Source organism: Pelecanus crispus, chromosome 2 (assembly GCF_030463565.1).
Source record: "Pelecanus crispus isolate bPelCri1 chromosome 2, bPelCri1.pri, whole genome shotgun sequence".
In the NCBI taxonomy this organism is placed as follows: Eukaryota; Metazoa; Chordata; class Aves; order Pelecaniformes; family Pelecanidae; genus Pelecanus; species Pelecanus crispus.
Genome location: NC_134644.1, coordinates 19,990,047 through 20,005,567, shown reverse-complemented (window position 1 = coordinate 20,005,567; position 15,521 = coordinate 19,990,047). Strand labels below are relative to the sequence as shown.

At 39.7% G+C, this 15,521-nt stretch overlaps 1 protein-coding gene across 1 annotated transcript in view; it reads right to left on the bottom strand.

The window, feature by feature from the left end:
* Nucleotides 1-1,031: 1,031 nt before the first annotated feature.
* Nucleotides 1,032-15,521, bottom strand: part of PRTFDC1 (phosphoribosyl transferase domain containing 1) — a 48,007-nt gene continuing 33,517 nt past the window's right edge. Inside the window, exons 5-9 of the mRNA XM_075705712.1 lie at nt 5,567-5,584; nt 4,245-4,327; nt 3,782-3,828; nt 1,710-1,786; nt 1,032-1,079 (exon numbers count right to left, since the gene is read on the bottom strand). Of these exons, the coding sequence (XP_075561827.1) occupies nt 1,032-1,079; nt 1,710-1,786; nt 3,782-3,828; nt 4,245-4,327; nt 5,567-5,584 (273 nt within the window). The remainder of the gene's footprint in view (nt 1,080-1,709; nt 1,787-3,781; nt 3,829-4,244; nt 4,328-5,566; nt 5,585-15,521) is intronic.

Sequence of the window (15,521 nt, the reverse complement as noted above, 5' to 3'; positions counted from 1 at the left end):
GAGGAATCTCTAGAGTCTACAGTATTCGTGCCTTAACTGGTTTTCTGTGTTTTCCTATATATTTTTTTCTTTTTTTATACAAGTCTTCTCCAACATTGTCAGATCTGTATTCTTAAAGATGACAAATGGTTACAAAAAGTCTCAACTTAGACATGCTACAAAGATCAAATCATAACTGAAAAATTGTCTGATTAGCATTACACTTTTGTGTTTAATGAGGTTTAATATATGCACAGGAGAACACTATGTTAATTTTTTACTTGTTTGTGTCCTGTAGAAGTAAGAGGATACCACACAGAAATTGAAACCCGCCCGGCATTGTTTTGTCTGGATTACAGTTCAGCACATTAAACAGGTTAGATCTATGGCTACATGACATACCAAAACCATAACATCTTCCAATTTCAACAGTGTCTTGTGAAGGTTCATTTTGTACCAGCACTTTAATTCAGCACATTCTGATTAAATTAAAATTTCTGTTGGTAAGAGGCAGTAATGAACTGCTAGAAATGTACTCTCATACAATGTACAGCTTCAGCTGAAACTTTTGAATTGTGGAATTAAATCAAAATAATGCTTTCAATTTGGCAGCAGCATATCTGACCAAGGCAAAAGGGATGCTGAAGACAACAAAATTCTGTAAAGTAATCTTCACGCACAGAATGGCACTTTTCAATGATCTCATGCAACACAGTCAAGTACATGAATTGCAATGGGTAGCATGATGGACTGACCGAAGAAAAGATGCATTCACAATGAGACTTGAGGCAGACAAATTATTAGTCAAAAGGCAGCTTATGTGGCAACTTTAATACTTAAAAAAGGCAGTAACTTTAAAAGCCCTTTACTTCACATTTTAGATAAGAGCTCTCACTTCTGTAGATATTAATCAGTATCTCTAGAGTAAACCCCTTATTGAGTTGAAAGAAACACAAGTTAGTTGAACCGCTCTTCTGGGAGATGCTTCAGGGAGTATAGTCAAATTTCTGCTTCACTGAGCTTACAGATCTTCAGGTGAGGCTGTTACTGCTTCAGACTCTGTATTTTGCTTTGCCATGATCATTGATAACACATATGTGCTGAAAAAAAATAACAGTGATTGCAATAGTTGATTACATTATTAATTATTAATGAATTGTTCAGAAATACTGTTGTTTGACCAATCCAGTGATCTTGTCATTACCCCTTCCTTTCCCGAGACCTGGAATTGAACTCTGATTTCACTTTCTAGCTACAGCAAGTTTTCCCACTTGCAACTCCCAGCTTTGAGGTCCACCCCTGGGAGTACCACAGGAAGCAAAGGCAAGGCTTGCATCTTTTTTCCATCATTATCTTGCTGAGAAAAGGGGCAGGAAACAAAGCAGTTAACAGTCCAAACCTGTGTGAACTGTAGCTGCTTCACTTTTTACTGCTGTCACTGCACATACTGGGAATGGTGGACCTGTGAAGTCCTAGGCTCACAGAAGATGGAAGTGTAGCAGAGGTGTGACTTCTGCGCTTAGGGGGAAGAGATGGGAAGGAACGGTTCACAGTGCTGAGCAGTGACTCCTTTGGATTATTTGAGGTTTCACAGGGAGTTCTACACTCACTGAAAGGATCCCAACCATGACATTAAGGCCCCAGGGAGGAGGCAAATTATGGGGTATTTAAGACATGCTGGAAAAGTAAAACAGTGATTTTTTTAACTATTTTTTTTGAAAGAAACTTACGTTTAGATCTCTGAAGTGCTCGTTGTAGTCTAAGGCATAACCTACCACAAATAAATCTGGAATTTCAAATCCATAATCTGTATTGAGACAAATAACAAGCACCATCAATACAAGATCAGAGGCAATTATATAGCCCTTAAATTCACGTGTTGGTTCTCTGACAAGCGAACTATAGCTATATGTAGTCAGTTGAGGTTATGTTACTTTTGACTCTGAGACATCAAGGTCAGCAGTAGCCCTATAACCAGTTCCCGCTCATTGACTATTTGTGGCAGAGATGTGAATAGTCAGTGGAGAGGAGAGTCGTGTACAATTATCACTGGCACAACAGACACGTGGTGGAAGGAAGCCAAAATCAGAACTGAAAAATTCTGCCTATGCTTGGAAGCTCCATTGGTATACGTGTGTGATGACAACTGTCCAGTATCACACTAACGATGAAAAAAATGTACAATTTCAATTCAGAAGTAACTTTCAGAGATTTATATATTTTCTTCTGAGAATAGGAAAAACTATTTTGCATATTATGCTACCAAAACATGTCAAATGCTTCTTAAATTAAAGCCCCAGCCTTATGAAGACTCATGGACATGCTTAACAAAGTAAATGCACACAGTGTAGCTGAATCATACAACTCGCACACTTGAAGCTAAGCCTAGGCACGTATCTTTTTGAGTGTGAAGGTCTGTGTAGCATCAGCACTATATAAAACAAGTTCAGACTCTTTCCAAATTGTTCACTAAGTAACTAGAGAAAAACACAACCTTATGGACAAAAAAATAGGTCAGCATAAAAAATTTTACAGGTATTCTAGTAAGGAGTTTATTCAATTGTTGAAAATTGTGGGTAATAGACACTTTGGAATCATAAATTTGGGTAAGTGAGGAAATGACACAGCACTGTCATTGATTTACAAGAGAGATCTCTGATGTTTTATAAAATTCATCACAGTATGAGTAAACAAGGATAAAACCTGTTTCATTTTACAAGTTATTACATAAAAATATTAAGCTACCCTTCATGAAGTAATTTTTATTGTATTTTTTATATGTTTAACATCAGTGAATCCAGCCAAATGTATACTTTAATTTACTGGACTAAATTCTAAATGTTAAAAATACCACTGTATAAGAAGTTGTACAACAAAATGTTTGGGTTCAGATTATTGGGCTAAAACTGCAGGGCCATGCCCAACACTGAGTAACTTTTGGTTCATAAAGTTTCCCTCTCCCCCACATCCCAAATTAAGACCCTTCATGCTGCCTCCTGGTACTCACCTGCCTATTCTCCTTCTACCCTCCTCCCCAGCTCAGCTGACCAGAGCTTTCTTCAGTAGCAAATACTGGTCAATCTCTTCTAGACGGATCTATTCTTTTCAGTATTTAGCCACATACCTGTTATTACATCATTTATTCTAATAAGTCTAAATTGACAATAGCTTGGTATAGCTCCATTTACGGCTTCATCATAGCACAGTACAAGTACCAATAATTCAGAGAGAAGTGGTGCTGGTGTGACACAAACAGAGCAGCAGAGGAAAGTTTAAAAAGCCCAATTTATCTTTTGCTTTTTGGGGGGTGGGATTTAATTATAATATCATTGTTTACCCTTTAAACAATAATACTTTTCAAAAAATAATAAAAAGTGTTGTTCTGATATAAAAATGTAAAATTTGTGAATAACTAGGTCATAATAAAACACCTTTCATGTTCAGATGGAATCCTGCAGCTCCTCCAAAGAGATGCAATGAGGAAGGAAAAGGAAGGAATGGACTTTCTCTTCTATATAGTTTGTCAGAGACAGAAGATAAAACACTCCCCTTTCATGGATAAAATTAAACGCTTTCATAACTTCCCTATAAAGTTTGTACTCTGCAGAAAACATCAGACTATAAGGAGGCTAGGCTTTCCAAACCACAATTATACAAATCCTTCCATTGCAGCTCATAGCCCCATTGACAACTGATATTTTACAATGGTTCTAGCAGTCCATAGAATGATATGAAAGGCAAGTGGTAGAACAGTGGTAACTTCTTGTCCTGTCACGTACAGATTTTCACAAAAAACACTTACAATCTGGTCTGTACCCATCAGGCCGAGATGTTCTTTTCACCAACAAACTGTAATTAAAAACAAAATAAAACCCGTGTAAATCTAGATATTTACCTGAATAACATGCATAAAAACTACTCCCTTTATAAAAAAAACTTCCGAGCCATGTGAATCACTGTTCTCGTTCTGCTTCTCCTCCTGACAACGTCCTGATGGCAGGGAAGAGATGGGCGTGTTCCCCTTCAAAGTCCATCAGTGCCAGTCTTGAAATGGCTGAAGGGTCATTGCCACTGCAGAACAATACAAAAGCATTTCCTCTCCTTTCCTCCACCCTCCTCTCAGCGACTCAGGCAGCTCCTCTGCAGAGCTCCCCATGCCATACTGCAGCATCGAATTAAAGCAGGATCTCAGAATGGGAACCTCCACTGGAAAATATGTTGGGCTAGACTAATTAATTACTCAGTTTTGTGATCATTTTACTCACCTTGCCACTTTAATCATTTTTGGCTTGTATTTTTCTATATTATTAAGCAGAACGTTCATAGTCCTTCCAGTTCCAACAATATCCTTACAAAACATGAAAAACAGAGTAAGTAAAAACCAAAGGAAAGCTGAAAAAAGGAAATCTGGACAATGATTGAGCGGTTCCACCTTCTTATTTTGTGGAAATTATGTATTTTTCCCAGCCACATCCAAAAAAGGTTATCATAGAGCTCACACTCTTTGAAGCAAGCATTTTCTACTCATAAAATAATGAGTTAAAGGACTGTCTACTTCCTCTTGAAAATAGCTATGTTTCTAGTACTTGGGATATAACACAGAACTGGAGATGACTTTACCGGGCACTGCAAGGCTGCAGGGATCAGACTTTTCATATTATTACTCAAGGCTACAGTACATCAACATCTCTCCATGTCAGGGCTAAATCTGCCCTATTTGCTGTTTTATTAGTCCAGTACAAATGAGTATTCTCCGGAGCTGCTGTACCCAACCTGATCTGAATGAGATCAGTAGATACCTGGCTACAAAACTGACCGTGACATGGAGAGCAGCTGTTGATCCTGAACTCTGTGGGTGTGGATTTTTCATTAGCCACACTTTGTCTCTGCTCCCCAGCTATCTAACAGCATCAACAAAATTTGCTGCGGACGTTTTTCTCTCTAACCATCCCGGTTGCTTTTCCAACATTTTAAAAGAGAATCACCTACATTAATTAAGAGAGAATTTGCAGCACTAGTGAGGTGACACATTCTCTTCCTCTACAACTGAACACTGTTGGTTTAAATCAGCAACGTATCTGTGACGGGCCCTCCCCAGGGGACGCTGCAGGATGCAATGCTAAGGAGCAGGAGTCACCAGGACTTGAGAGAGTGACTGACATTCTCAACCAGCATGTGAACACCCTGAAGTTGTAAAGCATGTGCAGGGCTATGCTACTATTTCAAAGTCATGCAACTGAGAATTGCAGGGCATCACTGCAGGTGATTCACTGTCCTCCAAAGAACTGAACAACTTGCAGAACAGGAGTTGATGAAACCATAGAAAGAACAAATCAAATTATGCAAAAACAAAGGCTCCTGTGTATCACAAGGCACAGTACCAATCAGAGCGGCAGCAACGTAGTTTGATCTGTCATGCAATTGCAAAAAGATTGAGAGGTCATTAAGCACATCAACCCTTCTCCCTCTTCACCACCTCCCAGCTAAAGAAGTGTAAACACAGACAGGTTTTAGAAACTGAACACACAATCATGACTTGACTATGTGACTTCATCTAAGTACAATATGACATAAGCACCCAACTTACCTCCACAATTAGAACATTCTGAAAGAAACAAACAAAAAGGAATACAATTACACAATATTCACAAACTAAAAGAAACAAATGTTTGAAAAAGTGAAATGAAGATAGATAGGTCCGTGTGCATACGTACAAGACGTTAGGACAGGAGGAGTTTCCTGTTTCATTTTTGTGCCCTGAAAAAGAGCCAGCCATAAGAGCAAGCCCTGCAGTCAGGGGCTTTGACTTTATTCAGCTCTGTCTAGATTATCCTCTTTGTGCAAGAATGTATGTAGCTTTGGAAAATAAAATTAGATGGAAGAAATCCAAATGGGATGAGCTTCACTTCATTCCAGTGTATCTAGCCATGTACTACAGTGTACCCTATAGTTCACTAAAATAAATGCTCTTCCTCCCCACCCCTACCCCCCCAGAAACATCACAGTAAAGGATTACAGGCCAAGTTGCACTGGCCATTCTCATACTGTGAAGAACCTTCTTTCTCTTCAAATATGGCTGCTGAAATCAGTAGTATACTTGAAGAGGAGGGAAGTGGTCCAGTCAAGAGCAGTGATGTTAAGCCATATGACAGCACGACCACACAGACCAATCTTTTTGCTGAAATGGTTTATCACTGTTCCAGGAATCACAATATCTAAGATGACTTGTGTTCTTCTATTAAAAGCAATAATGAGAAGTAATGTCCTTATTAGAAGAAATAAAAATCTATTTATTAGTGGGCATTATCATACGCATGTTCAAAAGGATGGACTCTTACAATCTTGCATTAAGATCTACTTCCTGAGGTGAAACCTGCAATAGCAGGAGGAAAGTTATTTCACAAATACCTATATCTATCTATCTATTTATACATCTTACATGCATGTGCACATTGTATGTTCCGCAAAACCTTGAGACAGATAGTTTCATATCCATGCAGTATTCACCAGACTAGCTTACATTCCACTTCCTTTCTAGCAGGCTTGTTGGCTTTGCTACATACAGAGTGGAGACTGTATGCTACATACATACACAACATGGAGACTGTCTAAATGCCTTTTCCATCACAGCATCCCAAGGTTGAGAGTTCTGAGAAAGACTCAGACGCCATGCAGGAGGAGTGTGTGAAGGGAGTGTGCTCATAAACAGCACACCTTTGACAGTTTCATTAACTGATATGTAAATCCTTTTTTTAATCTTCAAACCAGAAATTTTTAATATAGATTAGCCATATTTATATTCACACTGCAGTTCCTCCTAAAAATCACAGTGCTTGGTAGGGAGACACAGCATGCTTCATGCATCAACCACTGCAGAAACATGTTACCACACACTGTATTATACCTGGATGCTTCTGAAATGGCAAAACACTTGGTAAAGGTGTGGAGGAAACTCCCGGTAGTAGTTCAGCAGATGTCAGCAATGGAGATATCACTCAAGAAAGCCACTAATTTAGACTGAGCTCCGGTGGAATGTGTATTAATCCTGGAGGGTGGCTCCTTTTTGGTGTTTTCATAACAGGTTTCACTGGTGGTTATCCTGCTTGGCACTCCTGACTTTCAACCTCTCAGCTGCTGACACAAACAACTCTGGATCTGAAAGACCTAGTCCTGTGGAGGTAAAAAGTCAAAGGCCTCTTAAAAACAAAAGTCCAAAGACGCCCTGCCTCTAGAGATTTCTTTCTTCAAGACAGGATGGAAGTATATCAGTCCTCTAGATAAGACAAAGAGACCAAAATCATGTTCAGGAGAAGCTTATGACAGGGGTGCAGGGACACATTTTCTTGAAGGAAGCCATTTGGATCCAAAAAGGGTTTGGCTCTCATCTGGCTTCTTGGATGAAGTCATAACAAGGAAAAACACTTCCAAAGACTAGCCCAGGACACCTGGGTCTGAGGCATAAGCAAATCACTTGATTCAGTCAGTGGACACCTGAAGATTATGTGCAGGATTAATGGTTTAACCCCAGGGAACTTGCACAGCTGGCGATACATGTAAATATTTATGTGTGTATACACACATACACACACACACATATATATATATAAATATGATATAGGGAGAGAGCAGAAAGGTTGACAAGGAAAGAACCTCACCAGCACTAAAGACAGAACCGAACTCCTTTAGTACCAGCAGACAGTCCAGGATGACTGCGAGTGGCACCTGGTAAGAGAGGCTGACCTGACATCAGCCTGACATCCTGACCCATTCTGCCAGTTTCGTGCATCTCTTGCTGCCCTTCATATCGTTGACAAGAACTTTCCTCCCAAAGAAAAAGCACAGATCTTCCAGTGACAGGACCTCTCCAGCAGCTATGGCATGAGATGGGACATAGCAAAACTGACATGGCAGAGGGCTGCAAAGTCCTGCAGCAGCAGACTGTGTCAGGGTGCAGCAAAGGCTGGTTGCTCCTTGAGTGAAGGGTGGCCATGAGCTGAGTGCAGGAACACAGCTGGCAGTGCAGGGGCCTCGCCAGCCGGGGCCCAGCCCCACAGTGCCCCAGCGAGGCAAGTGGCAGAGCTGAGACTTGTTCAACAAAGAGTGCGTACCATCAGGTGAGTTCATGGTGATGAGGCAGATCTGAGGTCAAGCTGGGTTGTCAGTCACAGGTTGGGATCAGGTCCAGTGAGAGTAACCATGATCAAACACAGCCCACTGATCTCCAGGCAGGTCCATAGCGATGAGACTGGTCTGAGGTTAAACTGGGAAGTCAGTCTGTGAGTTTGGGTCTGGATCAGCGTCTGCAGTAATGTACAGGCACGGGTGTAGCAGAGCTGAAGATCGGTACCCATACAGCACAGCTCAGGCATGGACTAAAAGGCCAGGGTTGAGCTGAACTGAGGCTCCTGTGCCCACAGGTGTGGGTAGGGGCCCCAAGTGACACAGGTCATGGCCACTAAGGCCTATTAGTGCACACAGGGCGGTGACAGATTGAGAGAAAAGCATAGTCCTGGGACATTTCATTGATAGACAAATATGTTTCTTTCCTACCACAGCTGCTTCAGCTATCCTATCATGAGCAGCAATAGGGATTCTCTTGCTTACTCACAAGTGGAAATCATAAAATGAGACAGAATGAGGGGACAAGATCCTCCCTGGCTATGGAATTGAGATTAAACCAATAGGGAGGAGCAGACCTTACTAATTAACTTGTGAGAAAAAAATCATGGACATTAATAGAAAATGGGGCTGAGGAGACCATGAAAGGTCAAGACTATTCTGTTGGCCCAAAGAATCAACTTAAAACCATCCCTCACAGATATCTGATTTAACTGTTCTTGAACATGATGAGGACTTCAGAACTTTCCCAGGCAATGTGTCTCAGTGCCTCATTATCTAAGAGCAAAAATACAGTTAGAAAATGTCTGTTGCTATTTGGCCTGAACTTGTTTTGCAGAGGACATAGGAAAAGCTTTATTTTCTTCTCTTTTTAACTTCTTCTATATTTGAAGACAGATTATTTCCTCAGTTTCCCCTTCTTCAGATTAAACAACCCCTATTTATTCAACATTTTCTCACAAGTTATATTTTCTAGCTTTCTGATCATTCCTTGTTCTCCTCTGGAACTTGTCCGTTTGGTCAGAATCCTTCTCCAGTTGCGGTGCCCCAAACCAGAAAGAAGCCTTTCCCAGTGTCAAGAAGAATAAAAGAACCACTTTGTATGCTTTACAAATAATCCTCTTTTCTATATATTCCAGTACAACAGTTACATCTTTTATAAAGGTACGCTGTTGTCTCATGGGCAACTTGTGATCCACCTATTGTCTCCAGTTCAGAACTGTTGCTTAGTCAGACCTTCCTCACTTGCATTTATGCAAAAGATTACTTCTATATAAACATAGAAGTCAGTATTCATCTTTATTGTCATTACATGTCATTCTTTGAACCAAATTCTTAAAATAATTTCTTAAGATCATAATACTTTATTGTAGTATTTTTCCAGGTAGTATCACTAGCATTAAATACTAATTCCACCTTTTAAATCATGAATTAAATATTGTATAGTCCCTGGAGAGCATGCTTTAATGCATCCAGTCTGACAGTGAAGCATAATTAACTGTTTCTTGAGAACAGCTTTCCAACCAGTTATACATCCGCCTAATAGAAATTTAATCTTGTCTACATTTCCTTATCACAAGTGACTCATATGAAGGAAAGAAGATTAACATGGATCCAGACATGCCTGAAGGGTTCATCTGACCACAAGGATGATAGTCACCTGCACATGACTTCAGCTGAAGTGTAAGACCTCATATTTACTGACTAACTTGAGAAGGAAGGATACTGGTGGACTCTGAAATTGCCTGACCAATGTTCTGTAAGAATAACCTCTTCTGTCAGAGTCAAGGAGTCCAACAGCTGCAAATGATATGCATTGGGAGATTTGGTCCTTTGAAAGACCCTTTAATCAGGCAGTTGTCTAGGTCAGGAAACACAGATTCTGTTTTGTATTATGCACATTCTCTTTATTTCCAAAACATTGATGGGCATTTTCTGTGCTATGGAGAAATCCTGTATGTAAGGACTTTGTAGTGGAAAAGCCACTATAAAACATTTAGATATGAAAACATTTTGTATATATAAATAAGCAGACATCCTGATTGTTGAGAGTGATACATTAAACCCTGTTTTGATTAGGCAGGGTTACTGTGACTAAAGTCATCATACTTAACTTTTGCTTATGACTGAAGGCATTCCAAATGGTTTGCCACCCTCTGGTACCAGAAACCATCTCCTACAAAATGACATGATGTGCTGGGAAACTGAATATATTGCTGCCTATCCCCTACCTTTCTCCTGTTGAAGCAGGCTACTGATAGAAGGGTTCCAGAAAAGAAATGGCATAGCAGAGTAGCAGAGGAACAAACTGCCAAGAAATGTTTTGATATACAGTATCCAAGACTAGATAGTGGTGATGTGTAACTAAAACTGGTTGAAATGGATTAGCTTATCCTTGAGCAGATGGATAGAAGAAGATAAAAGAAGAACATAATGGATCCAACAGATTGGTACATTACCAGTAATGTCACCATCATCCTCAATGCACAGCTGGCTGCATCCAGCATATCTTGCAAAAGGTCACAGTTGAAAGACCTCATTCAGCTTCACCATGAAATCCACCTGTGAGCTGGTGGGCAGGAGACTGGTGAAACTCATCAGCTTGTGGTGCTACAGCAGTAACTGATAGCTGGACAAACGATAGGAAGCTAAAAGACACTGAAGAAAAGATCTTTTTTCAAGTACACATGTTTGAAGCTCCTGCACCACATAGATCAAGACTGTTTTGTCCTTTCAGATATATCTGAAGCAATTGCAGAGGAGGAAACCACATGAAAAGAAAAGTAATCCAGCCTTCTGGCACGCATTTGATATTTTCTGTCTATTTTTGGAGCTTGGAGAACAGGAAATAGGAATACTTACTGACATGTTGACTAGATTGAAGATGGCTTAATTTCAGAGTATAGCCATCTTCACCAATACAGTCTGTGAAGTATGTCCAGAAATCTAATAACGGTGCTAATATATCTTATAGTGAGACACAGAGAACAGTCAGCTTTTTAAAATATGTCCTGGAAAGATTTCTTATGTAGTCCAGATAAAGAAGGGGCGGTGGCTGAACTCTCGGAGATTGAAACACCTTTCTACTGAGTCATTGCAAGAGAATCAGCAGCTTTCATTGCTGATGTATCAGAGCGATGGTTGGGAGCTGATAGACATGGATGACTGTGATTCATCCTATGTTTACAGCTGTTTCTACCGAGCAGCTAGCAGGAAATAGGCTGGTGCAATATAGAATCATAGAATATCTCAAGTGGGAAGGGACCCATAAGGATCATCAAGTCCAACTCCCTGCTTGTTGCAGGACTACCTAACATTAAACCATGTGACTAAGAGCGTTGTCCAGATGCTCCTTGAACTCTGACAGGCTTGGTGCCGTGACCGCTTCCCTGGGGAGCCTGTTCCAGTGACTGACCACCCTCTCAGTGAGGAACCTTTTCCTAATGTCCAGTCTGAACTTCCCCTGATGCAGCTTCATTCCATTTCCTCATGTCCTGTTGCTGGTCACCAGAGAGAGCAGACCAGCACCTCCCCCTCTGCTGCTCCTCTTGAGGAAGTTGCAGACTGCGATGAGGGCACCCCTCAGCCTCCTCTTCTCCAAGCAGAAGAAACCAAGTGACCTCAGCCACTCCTCATAAGTCTTGCCCTCGAGACTGTTCACCATCTTGGTCGCCCTCCTCTGGACACACTCTAAGAGTTTGATGTCCTTCTTATATTGAGGTGCCCAAAACTGCACACAGTATGCACCACTGCAGTGTAGAGTGGGACAATCACCTCCCTTGACCAGCTAGCTATATGCTGTGCTCGATGCACCCCAGGGCATGACTGGCCCTTTTTGGCTGCCAGGGCACACCGTTGACTCATATTCAACTTGCCGTCAACCCAAACCCCCGAGATCTCTTTCTGTAGGGCTGTTCTCCAGCCTCTCGTCCTCCAATTTGTACATATAACCAGGATTGCCCCATCCCAGGTGAAGAATCCGGCGCTTGCTCTTGTTAAATTTCATATGGTTGGTGGCTGCCCAGCTCTCTAGCCTATCCAGATCTCTCTGTAAGGCCTCTCTACCCTTGAGGGAGTCCGCAGCTCCTTCTGGTTTAGTGTCATTGGCAAACTTACTTAATGTACATTCAGTTCCAGCGTGCAGATCATTTATAAAAACATTAAAGAGCACTGGCCCTAAAATTGTACTCTAACCGTGTTTTTAAATGCAAAGGGGTGCTGTGGAGTTTAAAATACTCCCATTTTGTGTGATCAGGGAGCATACAACTTGTGACTTTGCACATGGACATTTGCACTGAGCGGAAAGAATATTTGTGGTGTGAACTGGATCTACACAAAAATAAAATTTGTGCTCTTATATCCTTTTTTAGACAGTAGTAGAAATGGTTCATAGCAGCATGACTTGGGACATCTGGAAAAAGCAGGAGGTTTTTGACAATATTAGTATTATGTAAAATGAAGAAGAAATAATTTCTAATCCCTGCATTCCATGTGAATTTGTCTCTCATGTTAAAGAGACACATTTTCACTTTTATAATACATTTCAATGTATCTGTAAATTTAAAAATTTTTAATAATGGACTGGAAACCTGCAAAAATTGAAAATCTGTAGTTTACTGCTTTTCAAAGCCACATGAGCTTATACATGGCAAGAAAGTAGGTTGTCATTATAATACATGTAAGAAAAATCTTGACTTGTAATAAGCTGAAAAATACTCCAGCACTGAGTCAATACATTTCTATTGTTTACCTTCCCACAGGTCAGTAATAAATGGAACAATGTCAGCTAACAAGACCAAGCAGAGTAAAGAGATCATGTATGCCTCCTGCCTGACAGTAGTAAGTGCTATGGAAACTATTTTTCACCTTCCTGGAAAAGAATAACAATTTTTTCCAGATTTTGATTTTATGTTCCATTTAGAAGACTGATTTCAAAGGAAAAAATGCTACAAAATAGCAGTGCTTTGAAATTAGTGCTGAATGAGAATTTGAGGGAAAGGCTGTCTCTGAATTCACATAAAATGTAAAATTTTAACAAGGTAAAATGCTAAGTTGCCAATTTAGAAAGGGGGAGTATATCCTGGAAAGCAGAAACTCTACTTAAGTAATCAAATAAACAACCATACTTAATGCAATACTACAGCTAAGAGGACAAACACAGCCCTTGCATGCAGAGCAAGAAAATCAGGTATGTACACAAGGAGGGTATTTTCTCCTTAAATGTTTCAGCATAAAATCAAGAGAATAACATAGACACACGTTTTTTAAAATAGCTGTTAAAATACCCAAAAAACAGAAAGAACTTAAGGCTGAGGGAAGAAGAATTATTTGAGACCCGGAAAAAACACCTTACAGTGAAGTAAGGTTTGTAGCAGGAAGTAATAGCTTTTATTTAATTAACAGCCCAGCTCCCAGTGGGAGAACATTTTTCACAAAAGAACTTTGACTTTTCAGCACACAACCTCAAAGAGTCCACAAAAAACCTTCAACAGCTTAGCCTGGGAACAAAAATTCAGAACTGCTGTATGCACTAGAAAGCACGGACTCAATAAAATACTGGCTTTACAGCACATTACAGTCTTCTACTGCAGCTGACCTCCAACTCATTTATCAGTGTTCCACAGCTGATAATTTGCTCTCTTATTTTAGCTCAGAGGAATTCTTAACAGTTTTATCTGCCCCTTTGGTCATAGGGCAGGTGATCATGAAGAGCAATCACTTTTTTCTCTCAAATTGTCTGATTACCACATTAGGTTAAAATTAAGAGTTTCCCCCAATCTGTACTTAGCTTGAAGTTTGCTGATTCTGTTCAGACCAACAGAAGGATCTGCATGCTTGAAATTTTGTTTCTTCCAACTATATCAATTGCCTAGTATTAATTTCCTGTTATTAATCCTACCTTCAAACCTTGTCTCATTTACATCCTACAGTATGCCAGTACTTTACAGCAGGCTCCCAATGTATTAGTTTATCTAAAAGAAGCTTAAGTAATGACTGGATGATAGGCAAATATGCAACCATATGGCAATATAAATTTGAGAATGGCAAGCTGCTCAATCTAGTAGGCAAAGGTATTAAAAAAGGCAACAGTGAAAGGCAAAATGCTATCCAAATTCAGAAGAGAAAATTAGGTTCACTATTTTAGCAGTGATGACAGTTGACTGTTAGTAAAAACGCCTGAAGTATGGAGGCTTCTCCATCAAGTCTTTAAATCAAAATAGTTGGTAACTCAAAAGAGAAACTGTAGGCACAGTGAAGAAATTATCATTTGGGACCCTTCAATCTAATTACCCGGAAGTTCAGACAAGAATATAATGGTGCTTTTGGACCTTAAAATACAGGAACCTCTAAACAAAGCTCTGTTTGTGATCAGGCCAAATAACTGTACTGGAAAAAAAAAAAAAAAAGAAAATTAACCTTAATGTGGCAAGATTTGCAGAATTTTTTAAGGAAGTAATTCAAAAAGGCAGATTTACCTAAGTCTTGTAAAGCTCATTGAAGGTAAGCAGGCAGCAAGCTTAAAAGAAAGAAGAACTTTTTCACATGCTACTTAAATATGAAACTCCTTGCTATAGGATCTTGTGGGACTAGAGGCGTAGCTGGAGTTACAAAGAGATGACACAGACATGGATAACAGTTCTAGCACTGAATGTATTCAAAATTATAGTCCAGATGTAACTTGGATTTTGGAAGTCTCTGTTCTTGCTGTGTTTCATATATCCTTTCGCTAACAAAATTCCAGTTGTCTGCTGCTGAAGACATGATACAAGCCTAGACAGACCTTTCATTCTATTTAATATAGTGGTAATGGTGGTCTTACAAGTGGAGAAAATACATGGAAATTGGGAATGATGGAAATACTTTTATCTTCGAGCCCCCACTGGTGTCCTGAGTTCCCTCCTCTCTCCTTGGATAGAACTATTCTTAAACTATTTGGGGATACATGTAACATATTGTTAGTTATACCTGCTTATAAAGTACGCATGAATACATAGTTGCTGTAAACGGTGAGTTCTTTTATATATCCAATTCCACAGAAGAAGGCATATTTGTAAAAGATACAAAAGCCTAAAAGAAAAGATACGTCTGATAGGAATACAGTAAGATGGAGAGATGAGTGGGGAACATGACTATTGCAGAAGTGTATAGAGGATTTTGTATACCTTTACTGTCATATAAATAGTCTCTCATGTACATAATGTTCTAAAGAGAATGACATTATTTTTTTCTGCAAATTTATGGGTATTATTACAGAAAGGAATGCATAAAGGGAGAGAAAGCACAACATTAGTCAAGGCAGTGAATACTGAAGGAGAAAAAAAAAATAGTAAGTATAGAACCAACAGAATTCTGAGAAACAAACTTGGAATGGTGAAGGAGAGGATAATATGTATTTTAAATCTAGAGAATAAAGCTTTGTGTTA